The sequence below is a fragment of the Lithobates pipiens genome, unplaced genomic scaffold (genome assembly GCF_037356315.1).
Source record: "Lithobates pipiens isolate NorthernLeopardFrog02 unplaced genomic scaffold, aLitPip1_a1.2 Scaffold_18, whole genome shotgun sequence".
NCBI lineage: Eukaryota > Metazoa > Chordata > Amphibia > Anura > Ranidae > Lithobates > Lithobates pipiens.
Window position 1 is genome coordinate 347,774,150 of NW_027507758.1, and position 18,627 is coordinate 347,792,776.

At 40.5% G+C, this 18,627-nt stretch overlaps 1 protein-coding gene across 22 annotated transcripts in view; it reads right to left on the reverse strand.

The window, feature by feature from the left end:
- Positions 1–18,627, reverse strand: part of DLG1 (discs large MAGUK scaffold protein 1) — a 530,809-nt gene that overhangs the window by 267,134 nt on the left and 245,048 nt on the right. For all 22 annotated transcript variants that reach the window (XM_077487456.1, XM_077487444.1, XM_077487440.1 and 19 more), the window contains 2 exons: positions 12,139–12,189; positions 5,406–5,530 (listed from right to left, as the gene is read on the reverse strand). In XM_077487456.1, coding sequence (XP_077343582.1) covers positions 5,406–5,530; positions 12,139–12,189 — 176 coding nt within the window. The remainder of the gene's footprint in view (positions 1–5,405; positions 5,531–12,138; positions 12,190–18,627) is intronic.

Genomic DNA, 18,627 nt, shown 5'->3' on the forward strand with positions numbered 1-18,627 from the left:
TCGCATGCGCGCCGCCCGCGTGTGCCGGTTTCTTCAGAGAAGGAAGTGGCGGATACTGGAAGGCAGAAACTAAAGGAAAGGTCAGTTTGTGGATCTGGGGAGAAGAGTGATAGAGACCCAGGAATATATGTTTACATGAGATTTTCCCCTTGCCATAAGGTAAGGGCTCATTGCCCACAAATGTGTGCAGTCAGAGTGAAAAAAAAAAAATGGGAAACTGTCACTTTATTGGAATTGCACTGTTTGCACAGAAAAAGCACTTGCACTTAAAAGGAGTTGGTTTCTGCATATTACTTCTGAATTGGATTTTTTTTTTATTTATATCATAAAAAGACTTAAATGAGCATGGACATTTAGCTCACATATCTTGGGAGTGATTTATTGTGACGCATGCTGTAAATGCCTCTGCAGTGCGTTCACTACCTTCTTTGCACTTTAATTTTTAAGTTCCAAGTTATATGGATAAGATTTTTTTGATATTTTGTATCTTTAGTTTCGATTGTGATTTTTTTCTTACTATCTCTGTAGTGTGTTTACTGTTGACACTTTTTCTGGATATTGAGCACTCCACACTTTACAGATACTGCTTTATCATTTACTTATGATCTTGGATTAATTTACACTATATATGGTATCTAAAGTAGAATGATGCACGTTTAGCTTTTTATTATCTGGTACCACTCCTGCGAGTGGGTTTACTACTAAGCACATACTAGACACTTCTTTTTAGACATTAAGCACTCGGCACTTTCATGAATGTTGTTTTGTTATTTGTTTACTATTCTGCAATGATTTTGAATTAATTTACACTGTACACAGTGTTTATAGTATATTTACGTTGAGTTCTTTTTTACCTACACTAGCCTATATTGCAGTGATCAATTGATTTATTACTTATTTATTATTTATCCATCATTAGATATTATTTTATTGGGTACTGGCTTAGTTAATTACTTATATAGATCTTTAGAATTGGGAGTAAGACACACTCCCCAGATTGATAATTGAGTGCTGGATCAGCGCGACACCAATACAGCCCTTATTAAATTCACAGGCATACTATAGACAACCCCCAGGTACGAAATTTAAAGGAATATTTCCTTTTATTGTTTCACTTTAAGCATTATTAAAATTACTGCTCCCCAAAAAGTTGCAGTTTTTAAAACCAGGTCCCCAAACACTTTGACAATACCATGCATATAAGCCTTAAAAATTAGCACGTTTGATTTTTCCCATAGACTTTTAAAGGGTGTTCCGCAGCTTTCGAGTTTGACGCGAACACCGCTATTGGGCGAACACCAGATGTTCGTGTCAAACTTGCATTAAAAAAAAAAATAATAATAATATATACACACACACACACACACACACTACTGTGCAAAAGTTCAAAATTTTTAGGCAGGTGTGAAGAAATGCTGTAAAGTAAGAATGCTTTCATAAATATGTTTTGTTTAATTTTTATCAATTTACAAAACATAATGTGAGCGAGCAGAAAGAAGAAAACCCTAAATCAAATCAATATTTGCTGCGAGTACACTTTCTCTTCAAACCAGGATCAATTCTTACACTTGCACAAAGTCGGGGATTATGTAGGACTAGTCAGGTGTATGATTAAACAATTACACCAAGCAGTTTATAACGATAATGATCATCAATTTCATACATAGGTTGAAGCACAGTCATTAACTGAAACAAACAGCTGTGTAGGAGGTTTAAAATTGGGTGAGGAACACTCAAACTCTGCTACTAAGTTGAGGTGGTAGAAGACAGTTTCACGTCACAGGTCATACACCATGTCAAGACTGAGCACAGCAACAAGACACAAGGTAGTTCTACTGTTATCAGCAAGGTCTCTCCCAGGCAAAGAATTTAACTGCTTATATACGTTGGCAGAATGGCACGGCTGGGTAAATTAACGTACCCATGTGTTACTTTGAATTTCCCGCTGGGACCCGCGATCGTGTCACAGAGCTGAAGAACGGGGAGATGCTGATGTAAACACAGCTAGCCCATCCCCCAGTTAGAAACACGCCCCAGGACACACTTAACCCCCCTCCGCCCCCTAGTGGTTAACCCCTTCACTGCCAGTGACATTTTTACAGTAATCAATGCAATTTTATAGAATTGTTCGCTGTATTAATGCCAATGGTCCCAAAAATGTTTCAAAATTGTCCGTCGTATCCGCCATAATGTCGCAGTCAGGATAAAAATCGCTGATTGCCGCCATTACTAGTAAAAAAAAAAAATGAATATAAATGCCATAAATCTATCCCCTATTTTGTAGACACTAACTTTTGCGCAAACCAATCATTAAACGCTTATTGCGATTTTTTTTATTTATTTTTTACCAAAAATATGTCGAAGAATACGTATTGGCCTAAACTGAGGAAAATAATGTTTTTTTATATATTTTTGGGGGATATTTATTATAGCAAAAAGCAAAAAGTAAAAAATAATGTTTTTTTTTCTCAAAATTGACGTTTTTTTGTTTATAGCGCAAAAAAAAAAAAAAAACGCAGAGGGGGATCAAATACCACCAAAAGAAAGCTCTATTTGTGGGGAAAAAAAGGACATCACTTTTGTTTGGGTACAACATCGCACAACAGTTAAACGACGCAGTGCCGAATCGCAAAAAGTGCTCTGGTCAGGAAGGGGGCTTCCGGGGCTGAAGTGGTTAAATAGACTGGGGTTTCGAGATGTGTTCTTTCAGCTCTTTTGAAGTACAAAGAAACAAGCAACATTGAGAACTGTAGAAGCAGTGATTGGGCAAGTTAACTTAAAGCGGGGAGGTTCACACAAAAAAGGAACCTCAGTTTTCGGAATCCTACCCCCTCCAGTGTCGCATGTTGCCACCTTTCAGGGGGAGGGGGGTGCAGATACCTGTATACCAGGGGAGTAAGCATGATATGTCTTAATTTTCTACATTAAAGCAGAGTCCCACCAAAAAAATGTATTTTAAAAGTCAGCAGCTGCTGACTTTTAGAATAAGGACATTTACCTGTCCAGCGCGCCCGCGATGTCAGCACTGCCCGATTCCCTTACTGAAGATGCCAGCGGCAGCACCCGTGTGTCAAGCAACAGATCGGCTTCGGGTGCTGACATCGCTGGCACGCTGGACAGGTAATTGTCCTTATTCTAAATGTCAGCAGCTGCAGTATTTGTAGCTGCTGACTTAAAATAAAAAAAATTTGGTGGAACTCCGCTTTACTGTAGCAAATGAAGACATATCATGCTTACTCCCCTTTGACACTGGAAGACATCCAGTGTTATCAGCACAGAACTGGTGGAAACCAGTGGGACCTATGTACATCCATCTACTTTCCGGAGAAGTAGAATCAGAAATGGTCTTCATTGAAAAATTGCGGCCAAAAATCCATACCTCAGACATGGAAACAAGGCTAAGCGACTTAACTGCACAAAAAACATAGGAACTAAGGTGTCGAAAAATATCAGCAGGTGCTCTGGACAGATGTCAAAATTTAAAAATATTTGGATGCATCAGAAGGCAGTTTGTTTGCTGGAGAGGAGTATAATGAGTGTCTGCAGGCACCCGTGAAGCATGATGGAAGTTCCTTGCACGTTCAGGGCTGCATTTCTGCAAATTGATTTGGAGATTTGGTCAGAATCAATGGTGTCCACAAAACTGCGAAATAAAGGCAGATAGCCATCATGCCATACCATCAGGGATGCGAGTGATTGGCCCCAAATTTATTCTACAGCAGGACAACGATCCCAAACATGCAATGTCATTAAGAACCAATTACTGAGAACTCCCAAACATTAAATATTTTTTAACGCAGAGGGAGACTAAGAGCAGCAACAGCGACAAACTACGTAAATGCTATTATCCATAGACAATGTTTTAAAAGCTTTTATAGGTTACCACTGTGTGTGGTGCAGTCGCTGTTTGCATGCGTATGGGACTGACATGAGTTTTTGCCTTTGCATGTGAGCATAGGGGGATAGGGGTACTTTAAAATATATATATATATATTTTATTGTTTATAATGTTCCTTTAATTTTTTTCATTATCCCTTCTAGTTTCATCACAGGGAATATAAATATCCACTGTAGTAGCAATAGGCAGTGACAGGTACTCTTCCCCAAATCTCTCTTCTCCCCTTCAAAGCTTCGGATCATAACAAGAATGGTATGATCCAATGCTTTTTTTCAAACTATTAAGGGTTTGTTTACATGCAGCGAAACCATTAGTGATGAAGAAACCTGACTGCGGGCTGGAAAAAAAGAAAAAAACAAAACAAAAAATCAATGCCAGGATAATGTTTGCAGATGCAGGCATCATCCAGGTTAACCAAAGTACTTCGCTGGATGTCAAGTCGTTAATGAAGTCTATGACAAGGTCACTCACAAAGCCGAAGGGAGCCCAGTTACCATCCAAAGCACCACAGAACCAATGGAGGTGCAGAGGAGATGGCAGAAAGGCAACTAGGTCTGTGTATACTCAGAGAAAATGATGTGTGTTCGTAGTACAGCCACTATAGAGGGGACTCGCAGTGGAGCAGCAGAGCCGGCTTAACTGCAGAAGACAGGTTGTTCATTTTTCTACAACCTACAGACCACTTAACGCTGCCTTACAAATTACATTTTAAGGCACGCAGTGCGGTAACAAAATTGCACCTTTTCCTGCACCGCACAAAAGTGTGCCACTTTTTCTAGACATGGACAGGTACCATTAATTCTTAATTGCGCCCCTATGCATCTAGCAAATATGCATACATTGGTGCTCATTAAAATGCATGGTACTGCAGTACACCATGTGTTTTGGTGCGGCATGATCAAAAAAAATGATGCCAGCACCTTTTTGTGCATTTCACAAGCATACAGCAACTTACTAAAAATAAAACACATGCTTAAAAGCAAGGGAGCTTTGACACACCTCCTGGGGTAAGCTCACAGACTGTGATGCCCTGGGGTTGTGCACAATTCAAAAGGGTGCTTTGACAAAAAAAAAAAAAAAAAAAAAAAAAAAAGAAGATTGAAAGACACTGCTCTAGATAAATATGAGAAGGGTAATGCTAGCACAGTACAAAAAATTCTGGCGCAAATTGCACTATGCGTATTAAAACAATTTCTACATTAAAAGTACTTTCGGAAACCAATGCTAGGAAAAACCTGATGACAGAAAAATTTGGCAAATTCACTGCTATTGTCCATGACAAGTTAAACGAGTGTGCTCTGGATTGAAAGATAATTACATGCAACAGTGAATATACATATTGGTCTAAAAAAAAAAAAAAAAAAAAAAAAATTCCAGGAATGCAATTACTGGAAAGAAGAAAAAAAACCCTCACCAAAAACAGTAAGGGCCTTCTGCATGGCCCATGTTTATATTTTACTGCTCAATATAGTGAATATAATTCCCACTAGAAAATAAATGTACCTACCGTAACCTTCCATCTTGAGCTGCAGCTCCTCCAGAAATGATTTTTGTTATAAAAATGCTTGTATCATCTCCAATATGTGGATTATCTGTACCTCCTGCAATGCTAAAGCCAAGGCCAGATGTGCCCTGAAAGAGATTAAAAGGACAGTAGAAGTAATAAGAAAAGTTAAAATGATTGGAATTCTAAAAGCAATAAGAGGAATAATGCATTGTTGAAGGCGTCAATTTTACACCATTATTAGAGGGGTGTACAGTCGTCATGCTTTGATGGAGAAGTAACACTGGTCAGCTAATCGGAAACCCACTCAAAGAACATACAAGTAGCTAAAGGCTCTATCTGGTGACGAGAGTTAATGAAGAAAAATCTCTAGAAAACCAATTTTAAATGCCGTGAAGTATAATCCCTTTAGCTTATAGGAAGAGACTACAAAGATTCTCTTCACACTTGTGCATTTTTGAAACCGCACCCAAATTATTACGCCTTTAGGATCAATGGCATTGCTGTATTTTCTTCCTACAGTCTCAGTACCATTTCCTATACTTACATCTTAGAATGTGAGTAAGACCAATTAAGCCACTGTATTGTATGCTCTTTGTAGAGGACACATCCTTCTTAAAGCATTATTGAACCCAAAACCAAAAAATGTAATAGTGCAGTTTAGCAATCCTTAAATGTGGTGGTTGCATCCATTTTCTTTGGCTTTTTCTCCTGTTTTCACCAGGTGATCTGGCCAGTAACACACCTCCTGTATTAGTGAGACAGCACTCTGGATGAATGAGCACAAGGGGGACAGCAGACAGCAGGATTTGAGGGCAGTATTAAACTGAAGCCAAACGACATCTCACAATTTATAATCCTTACAGTTTATTTTCTTTTGGGATAAAGGCTTTACATAAATAAAAGCTGCTTATTTTAATCACCTCTGCCAGTGTTAAGTGGTTTGTCTCATCCATGTAAACGGATACATTCTGCTGGAGAGCTTGGTATATATCTGCAGTGTTTTGTTATCTCTCTTTAAAGCACTTAGTCTGGTAGCTCCATCATGCCCATCCCTCCGTTATCAGCCTTGACAAGCTCTCCAAGGCCCGAGATAGACCTGCGTGTCCTTGGAGGTTGCTATAAATAGATTAGCAGCCAGATAAACAAATCACAGGCACGCTTTGCATGTGTGGGGAGGGGGTGTGTGTTGTTCCTCCGATAAGCTTTCTCAGTGTCTAGCAATGATCTCCTCCTACAAATGAATGAGGAAGTGGAAAATCTAGCAGGACGTGTACTAAATGGTAGGTAAAGGTGAAGACAGCAGATATACATGTAAAACTTATACAGGGAGATTTGTTTCATCTCTCTGTATCATCTTGGGCTGCTCACTTCACTGGGTATATGTGAGGGTTTACATCCACTTAAAGATGGCCATAGATGGCTCAAATTTCAGCTGACTCCTAATGAATTATTTGAAATTTAAGCCATGGGTGGCATTGTCCGATGCAGTCACTATTTGTTTTTTTAAGCAGCTATGGGTGCTGTACTGTCTAGAAACAATAGTCAGAATGGGAGATTCCTCCATCCATGCTGTTTAAAGATTAGTTCACCTTTACCAAAAAAACGCTTATGCGGATAAGGGGTGTCTGTAGATAAACTGCAGCTTTAACTAAAGTTAGATAATGCCCTTGACAAAGGTGTGGGCAATTTAAGTACCTTCCAAAAGCCTAACCAAAGATTCCCAGCGATGGCATCACTGCTCACCCTCAACATCACAGAAGCAAGCTCACTGCTCACCCTCAACATCACAGAAGCAAGCTCGCTGCTCACCCTCAACATCACAGAAGCAAGCTCGCTGCTCACCCTCAACATCACAGAAGCAAGCTCGCTGCTCACCCTCAACATCACAGAAGCAAGCTCGCTGCTCACCCTCAACATCACAGAAGCAAGCTCGCTGCTCACCCTCAACATCACAGAAGCAAGCTCGCTGCTCACCCTCAACATCACAGAAGCAAGCTCGCTGCTCACCTTCACCATCACAGAAGCAAGCTCGCTGCTCACCTTCACCATCACAGAAGCAAGCTCGCTGCTCACCTTCACCATCACAGAAGCAAGCTCGCTGCTCACCTTCAACACATCACAGAAGCAAGCTCGCTGCTCACCCTCAACATCACAGAAGCAAGCTCGCTGCTCACCCTCAACATCACAGAAGCAAGCTCGCTGCTCACCTTCAACACATCACAGAAGCAAGCTCGCTGCTCACCCTCAACATCACAGAAGCAAGCTCGCTGCTCACCCTCAACATCACAGAAGCAAGCTCGCTGCTCACCCTCAACATCACAGAAGCAAGCTCGCTGCTCACCCTCAACATCACAGAAGCAAGCTCGCTGCTCACCCTCAACATCACAGAAGCAAGCTCGCTGCTCACCTTCAACACATCACAGAAGCAAGCTCGCTGCTCACCTTCAACACATCACAGAAGCAAGCTCGCTGCTCACCTTCAACACATCACAGAAGCAAGCTCGCTGCTCACCTTCACCATAACAGAAGCAAGCCCACTGCTCACCTTTACCTTCAACATCACAGAAGCAAGCTCTCAGATCCCCACTGTCAAACTCAATGCGTAGTAGGTTGTATATTATGACCAACCAATATTCTGGATTAGGTTAAAGTACGTGTGATGTTTTGTTCTAGTGTACAGCACGCTGCATGCATCTTAAAACAGGTATCAAAACAGTAAGATGCAATATGACAAATGCTTAATTAAATGAAGAGCTCGGCCCCTACCTTGCGGTTTCAGATATGTACAAAGAAACAGTCAGCACCTTGCACATACAACAAAAGGAAAGGCAAAGAAATTAAATGCATGGCAAGCAATGTTTATAAACTGACCTGATAACTATGCACCACTGAATGACCTAAGAATTATGCTCATGCAATAATACTAAAGCTACCCCAAGCTGCTGGAGACAAAGTAACACAGGAGAGGGGAGGGGGTTGAGTGGTTTCAAACACAATCACACAGGACAATTTGAGGGAGTAAGAGGATGTGAAAACATAGGCACACATGGAGGGAGGGCGGGAAGTGAAAGAAAACACAGGGCCTGCGTCAACAAGCTTTGAGCTTGTGTCATTTGCATTGAATTCAACGATAAGTGCCTTTTGACCTGCAGCAGATCATCTTCTGATCAGCATTTGACCTGCTTTTAGCAGGTTTTTCCTTTCCACAGACTTGACAGAGAATACAAAATCTTGAAGGGAACAAAAGCCCATTGATGCAGGGAAACAAAGTGAAAGTTCAACCAAAATCAAACTCTAAAGCCCCATACACACCATCAGATTTTCTGCTGAGTTTTTCCTTCAGATTTACCAAGGTCAAACCTTAGAAGATTCAACATGTATGCAATCGAGCAGGCCCTTGCACTACATGGTTTTGGTATATCTGAAGGAAAAACTCAGCAGAAAATCTGATAGTGTGTACATGGCTTTAAGGGTGCTTTCACCCCGAGGCGTCGGTGGTAAAGTGACGCTATTGTTAGCGGTGCTTTACTGTAGATTTTTTTTGGCTGCTAGCGGGGTGCTTTTAACCCCTGCTAGCGGACAAACAAAAAGGGTAAAAACTACCCACAAAGTGCTGCTACAGCAGCACTTTCCCCGCGGTGCTACCCATTAATTTCTATTGGCAAGAGCAGTATATACACCACTCCAACGCTCCTACGACCTACAAGCTCATCACCTCAGTCTGAAAGCCCTTGGGCTTTCACACACAGACTGCAGGGGAGCAGTTTTTCAGGCGCTTTACAGGTGCTATTTTTAAAAAACGCCTCAGTGTGAAAGGGGTCTAAATCTACTCAGTCACATTCTAAGACTAACCCATCTAAACCTCTAAAGCAAAAATCGCTATGCATATCTTTTCTGAAGCCAAGCCGGTCCAGTCTCCAACGGCAGCTGCTGTGTACAGGAGACAGCCGACAACAGCTGTGAAATGCCTGGGAAGTGCCGTCATCCATAGAGTTACTATGGGGTTTTCATTGTCAGCTGCTTCTGCTGCACACTCCCACACACAGAAGCCACCGCTGATAGCTCAGAAAAGGTATGTACAGTATAGCGATTTCTTCTTTACAGGGATAGATAGCTTAGTCTTAGAATGTGGCTGCGAGCAGATGTAAAGGATGGGTGATTGAACTGTGAACAGATGAGATGTGTGTTTGCCGAGAAGGAAGCTTCTTTCAAGGTGTGAATTTTCCCAAGGGGGAAACAGTAGTGACATCACTTCCTCCTTCACAAACTAGGAAGTACTGGCTCCCCCTATTCTTATGAGAAAGCCAGAAGTAGTGAAATGTATAGTGTTTTTGTACTGTTAAAGAAAGAAGAGCTACGTTTTAGAGTGCTGCTTACTTTATACTTAGGATTAACGGGCATTCACTTAAATAAAAATAAATTATAGAACGTCTAGAACAGGGGTAAGCAACCTTTGAGAGGTTGAGGGGTAAAGATCTACAGTTGTGTTCATAAGTTTACATACCCTGGCAGAATTTGTGATTTCTTGACAATTTTTCAGAGAATATGAATGATAACACAAAAACTTTTCTTTCACTCCTGGTTAGTGTTTGGCTGAAGCCATTTATTATCAATCAACTATGTTTACTCTTTTTTTTTTAATTCTATTCACAACAGAAACTACCCAAATGACCCTAATCAAATGTAAACATACCCCAGTTCTTAATACCGTGTATTGCCCCCTTTAACATCAATGACAGCTTGAAGTCTTTTGTGTTATTTGTGGATGAGGCTCTTTAGCTTCTCAGATGGTAAAGCTGCCCATTCCTCTTGGCACAAAGCCTCCTGTTCCTGTAAATTCTTGGCCTGTCTTGCATGAACTGCACGTTTGAGATCTCCCCAGAGTGGCTCAATGATAGTGAGGTCAGGAGGCTGAGATGGCCACTCCAGAACCTTCATTTTATTCTGCTGTAGCCAACGACAGGCCAATTTAGCCTTGTGTTTTGGATCATTGTCATGTTGGAATGTCAAAGTACGTCCCATGTGCAGCTTCCTGGCTGATGAATGCAAATGTTCCTCCAATATTTTTTGATAACATACTGCATTTATCTTGCCAACAATTTTGACCAAATTTCCTGTGCCTTTGTAGCTCACACATATCCAAAACATCAACGATCCGCATCCGTATCTTTCATCATAGGCCTCGTTGACGCCTCTCCAAATGTAGCGGTTGAGGCTAAAAAGCTCAATTTTGGTCTCATCACTGCAAATTATTTTGTGCCAGAAGGTTTAGGGCTCGTTTCTGTGCTGTTTGGTGTATTGTAAGTGGGATCATTTGTGGCATTTGCGTAGTAATTGCTTTCTTCAGGTGCCTCCTTTATTATGCATCTTGAAACAGCCACACCACCTGTTTGCAGAGAGTCCTGAATTTAAATTGAAGTTATTTATGGGTTTTTTTCTTTGCATCCCGAACGACTTTCCTGGCAGTTGTGAATGAAATTTTAGTTGGTCTTAGTTGGCCTTTGGTTTCAACAGAACCCCTTATTTTCCACTTCTTGATTAGAGTTTGAACACTGCTGATTGGCATGCTCAATTCCTTGGATAACTTTTTATATCCCTTTCCTGTTTTATACAGTTCAACTACCTTTTACAGCAGATTTGACAATTCTTTTGCTTTCTCCATGACTCAGAATCCAAGAAACATCAGTGCAGAACTGGATAAAAGATGCAAGGGTCTCTGTCAGGATTCCAATTCCAATTCTCATTGACCTTTTATACACACTAATTACAAGCAAACGGATCGCAGGTGAGGAGGTTACCTTTAATAACCATTCAACCCCCTTTGTGTTAACTTGTGTACATGTTATCAGGCAGAAATCACCAGGGTATGTAAACTTTTGATCAAGGTCATCTGGGTAGTTTATGTTGTCATTATGATTTAAATAAAGGAGTAAACACAGTTGATTGATAATAAATGGCTTCAGCCACACACTAACCATGAGTGAGAATGGACCAGGGGAGCACACAGGGATTCCCGGGCAGCATTTACTGGAACCACTCACCAAGTTAAGGTGGTTGTAAACCCTTACGTTACGCAGTGAATGGACTAGTCTCAGTTGATGCAAATTGCACAGATTAAAGAAATACTCCTAATACATAATCTGTACCTGTTTATCTGCAACCGTCTCTCCTGTACATCTGCTTTAAGTACTGAATTTATACAGCTTGTCTGAGCTTCCAGTTACATTCTACAGAGCTCAGTGAGGAGAGCCAAGAGCTGTCTGGAGGGTAGGGACACTCGTCCCCTTCACATAGGACAAGAGCTGAGGCTGTCAAATCACAGGGTGTTTGCTGGAGCTCCCTCATCTTTATAATTCTTGGTGACAGGAAAACTTGTCAGAAGTGACTAGTGCAGACAGCAGAGGAACATAAATGATACTTGGTGCTCTAGACTGAGCCAAGTACACATTAAAGAGGAATAATCTTTGTTCATATTTCATGTTTGAGGTTTGAGGTTTTCAACCACTTTAATTTTGTCCTTTTATTTGCTTATCAGATCTGTAAAACATGCCTATACATGGTTTTTTGAACGCCCCCTTATGTATACAGCTAAAATTCAAATAATAAGTATGTTGTGGGAGAATTCGCTGACAGGGTCTTGCCAGCAGACAACACATTAAAAGTAGGTAATCAACCCCTGTACAAGCCAGAATTTGCTTTGGATAAAGCCGATTTTATTTTTGATATGCATTACCCTTTCAAGTGTGATTTCTTCATATTCATAATCCACATCTGTTCCATTTACCTACAAAATAAATGAAAAGCAAGTAAAATGGCATGCAGTGATTTAAATACAATACACCTGAGTGAAGCTTAAAGCAGACAGTACGCCAGTTTTACTTGAGAAAATAAGTCCGGTGGAACTAAGCCATTCTTAAAAGGGACATGTTTACATCCCCCAATCCCCTCAATATACTAACCTGTGCCATAGGCCTCCACTCTCCATTCCCACAGTTGGTTGGTTACTTACCAACATCTCATAGTTTTGAATGGGCCATACTCCAAATGCAGGTGAAATATCTCATTCAAATCTAGGGAGACAGTGTGTACACAGCAGGGCGCTAGGTTTTTTACCAGCTGGGTTGCCGACAGCGCAAAATGCAACAGCTGTTATGCGAGGTAAGAAAAGACCCAAGTCAAACACATCCATTAAGTAAAAAAAGCGCTGACATATAATCAGGTTCATAGCATCTAATCTGCCCCTGAACACTCAGATTTCTATTGTCTTCTAAAAGTAGCCTGAGGCGAATGCAGCTGCATTAGTGAACTTGCAACTATACAGTTAGGTACTGATTAGGATACCTTTTGTCACTTTAATGTTAATGAGAGCTTTCGGGGTCTACCCCCTTCTTCTATGGCCCAAGCAGCACCGATACACGACGGTTTCGAAAAATGTTAAGTGGATTGCTGCGCACATGTTTAAACATAATTGATCACAACCAGACCATTCTCAATGTTTTGGTTCTTAAACTTAAAAAAATACTGAGGAAAGAAAAAACATTAAAATAGGAATGATATAAACCTCCGTTTTCTAAAAATTGGCAAACAAATATTTCTTCATAAATTTAGGTTAAAATGTTACATTTCATTGGTAAAAGTAACCCAAATCAATATATAGTCTGTGTGAAAGTTAGAGTGTATAAAAGCTAGGGATCAACTGATTATCGGTGCGGCCCATATTGACTTTTTTTTATTTATTTTTTTTTTTTTTTGAAGTATCGCTATCAGTCAAAAAACTGACCGATATTGCTTCAAGGGGTTTTACAGGGGTAACGCATGCAGCTGCATGCATCACCCCAGTACCGTTCTTTAGCGAGGACAGTCAGCTTTATTGTAAAAACAACTGATGCGGCTCAGCAGCCGCTCAGCTGTTATTACAAGCAATGGGGACACCGACACCCCCCCCCCCCCCGCCACCTTCTGCCACTCACCGGGGCTATTCTGTCCCACCGGGAGGACAGAGCAAACAGCCAGCACATACGCCGGCCGGCCAAAGACCCAAACAAAGCAGTCTTGGCTCTAGTAAGCAGGAAGTGATTTTGTGACTTCCCGGATTACTGGCAAAGTAAAGGCACCAGTTTTAAAAAATAAAAGTATACAAAAACGCCGATCTTGATGTTCTGAAAACTTTGGAGGGTGGAGGAGGTGTTTGGAGTCTTGTAGACCTCCCGCTCCCTAGTACCTGTCACTGCCTATTACTGTCACGGGATGTTTACATTCTTCATGACCACAATAACAGTGATAAAAAACAGGGAAAAAAAAGTAAAAAATTTAAATTTTTAAATGTACAGAATATATCAGCCAAAAGTATCGGCTATTGGCAGGAGAGGTGGCCGAAATATCGGCATTGAAAAAAAGATATCAGTCAATCCCTAATACAAACTTTGGTATATAAAAATTTGATCAATCCTGATGCACTGACCGTTTCCCATTTCATGAGGCCCTAAACTGCCGGGCCAGTACAATAACCCCCCAAATGACACCTTTTTTTATAAAGTAGACAGCTCAAAGTATTTAGTAAGGGGCATGGTGACTTTTTTGAAGTTGGAAGTTTGTCACAATTTTTTAGAAATTTTTTTTTTTTTTTTTTTTTTCCGCAAACTTGTCTTTTTAGCAAGGTATTTCTCATACACAGCATAGGCATACTTATAGTTTCACCCCAAAACATAATCTGCTACTCCTCCCTCCCATGTATGGCAATACCACAAGTGTAATGTTCACAGTCTAGCCATATAGAGGGGTTCAAAAAACAAATTACACATCTGTCCTGACTACCCATCACATTTTTGAAGGCCCCGGAGGCACCAGGACAGTTGAAACACCCACAAAAATGAACACATTTTGGAAAGCAAACACCCCAGGGTAATTTAAAGGCCCATAGTGATTATTTTTAAGACTTAAAAGTGGTTGTATACTCTTTTTTGTAACTTTTACCTACAGGAAAGCCTATAATAAGGCTTACCTGTAGGTAAAAAAAAATATCTCCTAAACCTGTACGGTTTAGGAGATATTCCCCTCGGTATGCGCCACTGACTGCAGCGGCGCATGCGCACGAGGGGATTCTCGGCCTGAAAATCCGGCAGTGGCCGGAAAGAAATCTCCCGTGCACATGCGCGGGAGCGACGATATCGCGGCTCCGGCCACTCACAGCGCTGGAGCCGCGATACCCGGAAGAAACGCCGAGGGAGCATGTCAGCTCCCTCGGCGTGGATCGTGCCAGATGTCGGGGCCTCGTTCTCATACTAGCTCATTATGCCTTTTGCTTTGCAGGTGTTAAAAAAAATAGCGGGTTTACTACCGCTTTAATTTTTTGCCACAAGTTTTTTGCAAAATGCAGAAAGAAAATGATAGTGGTTTTATACAAATGTGTCTATTTCTGTTACTCCTGAGTATGGCGATATCGCATATGTGAGAATCTTTTTGACTGATTATACACTGGACATTTTATCTTGTGTATCACACAAATTAACCAATTATACCAAAACAAAATGTACTGTAATGGTCGCCTCTGTACAGAGAATATAGTTTAATGTAGCATTACCTATAGCAGTCCCAGTTCGTATAAGCCAAGCAAGCTTAGCCTACTGGTACGTGGCTGCCCCCAGGAATGCCATGTTCACTGACCAGGAAGTACAAGAGGCTGAGAAAAGGAAGAGAAAAAGAGCCCCTGTGGTTCCAGGAGTGCAGTTGTCTGCAGGGGATGGATGGATGGGACCAGTTTCTCTCAGGAACATAATCGTACGTGCAGATGGGTCAGGTCAAGCTGCAGGCAGAAACACGGTCAGCAAACAGGCAAAGGATTGTTGCAGGCAAGGGGAAGAAATGTGGCCAACAGGCCAGGGTCAGTACCAACAGGAGGCAGAAGCAAAACTGCACTGGCGTGGTGATGATCAGGAATATCGTTGCTGGCTGCATTGGTCTGGTGACACCGGAGACTAGTGTGGCCGCAATCAGGAACAGCTTCCGACTTACACTGGTCAGTGGACACTGTGGCACCAACCAGAGACAATGGTGTGGTAACACTGCGACTGATGTGACGGTAATCAAGGACCTGGGCCTATTGCCATACTAGGCACACAGAAAACAACATTAAAGTGATTCTAAACAATCACCTTGTAAAACGACCCATTTTGTTTAAAAAACAAATGAAAGGCAAATATTTGTGTCTAGGTATAAAAAAATATATATAATTATTTTTTTATTTTTTTTAGCTAATCTCCATGATTCCCAAACCCAATATGGACAATACCCTTTGGTCCAACTATAGACCCATATCATTACTATATGTGGATATAAAAATTCTAGCAATTGTTATCCAATTGCTACCAATCAAAAAATTTTGAAAAGAAAAAAATCAGTACCTTTTTTCCCTTTTTGTATAAGTGATCACATCCCCTCTGTTCTCGGCTGCATAAGAGCTAGGGGTATAAGAAGCAGCAGCACACCAAGCTTTCCAGTGAATGGCTGCGCAGCGGGGGCGTGTCAGGACAAGTCTGCTCATTGGAGGAGAGCAGACGGAGTTCCCAGCGTAGCTAGAGACCTGACCGCGGTGTGGTTCTGCTTAGTGTGATCAGTTTTTTTTAATAGGAAAGCAGAGGGACTGGCAGGAACACCAGGGATTTCACACAAAGGAAGCAATACAAAAAGAGCACAGAATATTCTCGTACAAGTACATTGTACAGCAGGCACATATCAGGATTATAAAATGTTGGGGTAACAAACACTTTAAAGTAGAACTGCAAGCAAAACTTTTTCCCCCAGTTTGGATACGACAAGGGAGGGTTATAACCCATGAGAACTTTCCCCATCATCTGTGTCCCTTTGCAGAGATTTTCTTCCTGTTTGACTATGGGACAGGAAGTGAAGTAAAAGGAAATCCCTGAAAATTAAGGGAATTCTTTGGGATCCCCCAGGTCACCAGAACTAGAGTCCCCATTACTTTTCTGGGGGACAATCCAAAATGTGGGATTTGCCTTTAGTTATACTGTGGATATAGAAACAAATCACCCCCACCGTCCCCTGTGCGCCCCCCGACCGACACTCCCCCCCCCAAATCAAGACAGGCAAAGGGTTTGTTTTATCCAGCTGTGTTTACTTCATGCAAGAATTCTCACGAGTTCTGCAAGACTATAACCCAGGAGAAAATATATGGAATTATATATGAATAATACCTTATCTATCAATTACAATAGCAACACTCACATATTTTGAATATTGTTGAAATACATCATTGTGGAAGGAAGGAAGCTTCCACTTTTTTTCTCAGACTATTAATCCATTACATTTGAATATTTAGACACCTGATTTTTTATGTTTATCTCGATTTTTACTTTTTATCTGTTGCTTTTTATTTTTAGCACTGATATATTTTTATATCACTGTTTACATATGATACTTTAGATATTTTGTCACTGTATGCATGTGTCACTTTATACATTGGAATTTATTTGCACTGTGACACTTTATTCACTTGATTATTATTGCACTTTATTATCTACGTATAAGATATTATTGCACCATTAATCAGTTATATAAAGAATCTATTTCTCTTATTTTAGTGATTTTCATCACATTGTGCGAAATCACTTTATACATATTTTTACCATTTGTTTTGTGTTATTGTGAACACACAGATTTTGCAGCAATAATTTGGATATATCACTTTATATTATTTTGTAGATAGGCATCATCTCTTATTACTCCTAGTAGCGCGAAGGACACATATATTCAAACACTGATCTAGAGAGGGTCTGTGTTGTACCAAATACCTTACACTTCTTAATGCACTTCATTGTGCTTCTAGGCATTGATAAAGCCTTTGAAATTTTTTTGTATTCATCTCCTGACATGTGCCTGCCACCCATAGTTGATTATTTGCCTCATTTGGACTACCAGGGACTGAAATGCTCCAGGAAAGCGCTCTACATGCCGAGTTAATCAAAATGTCCACAGATGATCACAGTTGAAAGTCAAATAGCTGCGAGTGCCATCGGGAATGTGATTTGCTACACCCAATGAGTCATTTTTAGGAGAGTGGGAAGAGACTTATTCCAATTCAGTGATTCTGTTTCTGATTTTATTTTTTTATTTTTTTGACGTTGGTGTTCTCTCACTTGGTTGTTATTAGTTGCACTGAGCAAATACACCAGGATGAAACAAAAAGTGTCACCGTCTTCATTTCAGGCTGAAAAGCAGCAAAATGTGATTTTAAAGGGGGTGATTCTCTCTTTTCTATACCCAATATACATTAAATATTCACTGTTAAGTGCCTAAATACCAAATAGCTACATAAAAAGAAGTGTGACCCATATATTAGAGACAATAAGAGCTAAGCCTAGCAATGCGTTTCTGTATATAAAGCTATGATGGTCTGGAAATGTTTAAAATGGGCTCCCAAAGTTTTTTTTTTTTGCCTTTTCAAACAGTCACTTGTGTGTTTGAAAGCTTAGTCTTTCTAGAACTGGTAGAAAGGTTGTATATTTAAAGTGCTTTTAATTAACAAAAGGCTAGATCATGCTACATAATTACCAGTTTAAAAAAAAAAAAAAAAAAAAAACTTTCAAAGCAGCAACATTTTACTGTGTACTCAGGAAAACACACGTTACTAGGACACAACATAGGAGTAGTGGTGCTCAGACAATTCTGTCCAATCAACCGTTGGGAGAATGAGATGCGATACTGAATACCAATTTCTAATGAAACCACTGGGAAAAGATCCAAGACATATTAAACTTCACAAATACTGAAAATTTAATGCACAGCTTTTGTTTATGAAGAAATAAACAGATAGGAAAGAGCTGGAATGCCATTAGCAAAGCAACAGTCACCAGCTAATTATTTTGCTCTTCTGGCTTGGCTCATTATTAGCTTTGTTTGTAAACGATTTGCCTCATTCTGCTGTACTTTGGCACACACAAACTGTCCATAAGTCACATGTTATTCTGCAGAATATGAAGCATTGCAAAACAGGATAACCAGGTATCTGCTGTAGTGTTCAGTTCAGGGAAACTGCACTGGCTACTAGAATTTATAGTATTTGCAGAACAAGCCACTCATTTGCCATTAAAATGTTGTCCAACTGGCAACAATAACGTACACAAACTTTTTATTTTGGCTAGAGTAAGGAAGGGTTATAACACCCCCCCCCCCATGTATTTTTCCCCAGTTATGTCCCATTGCAGAG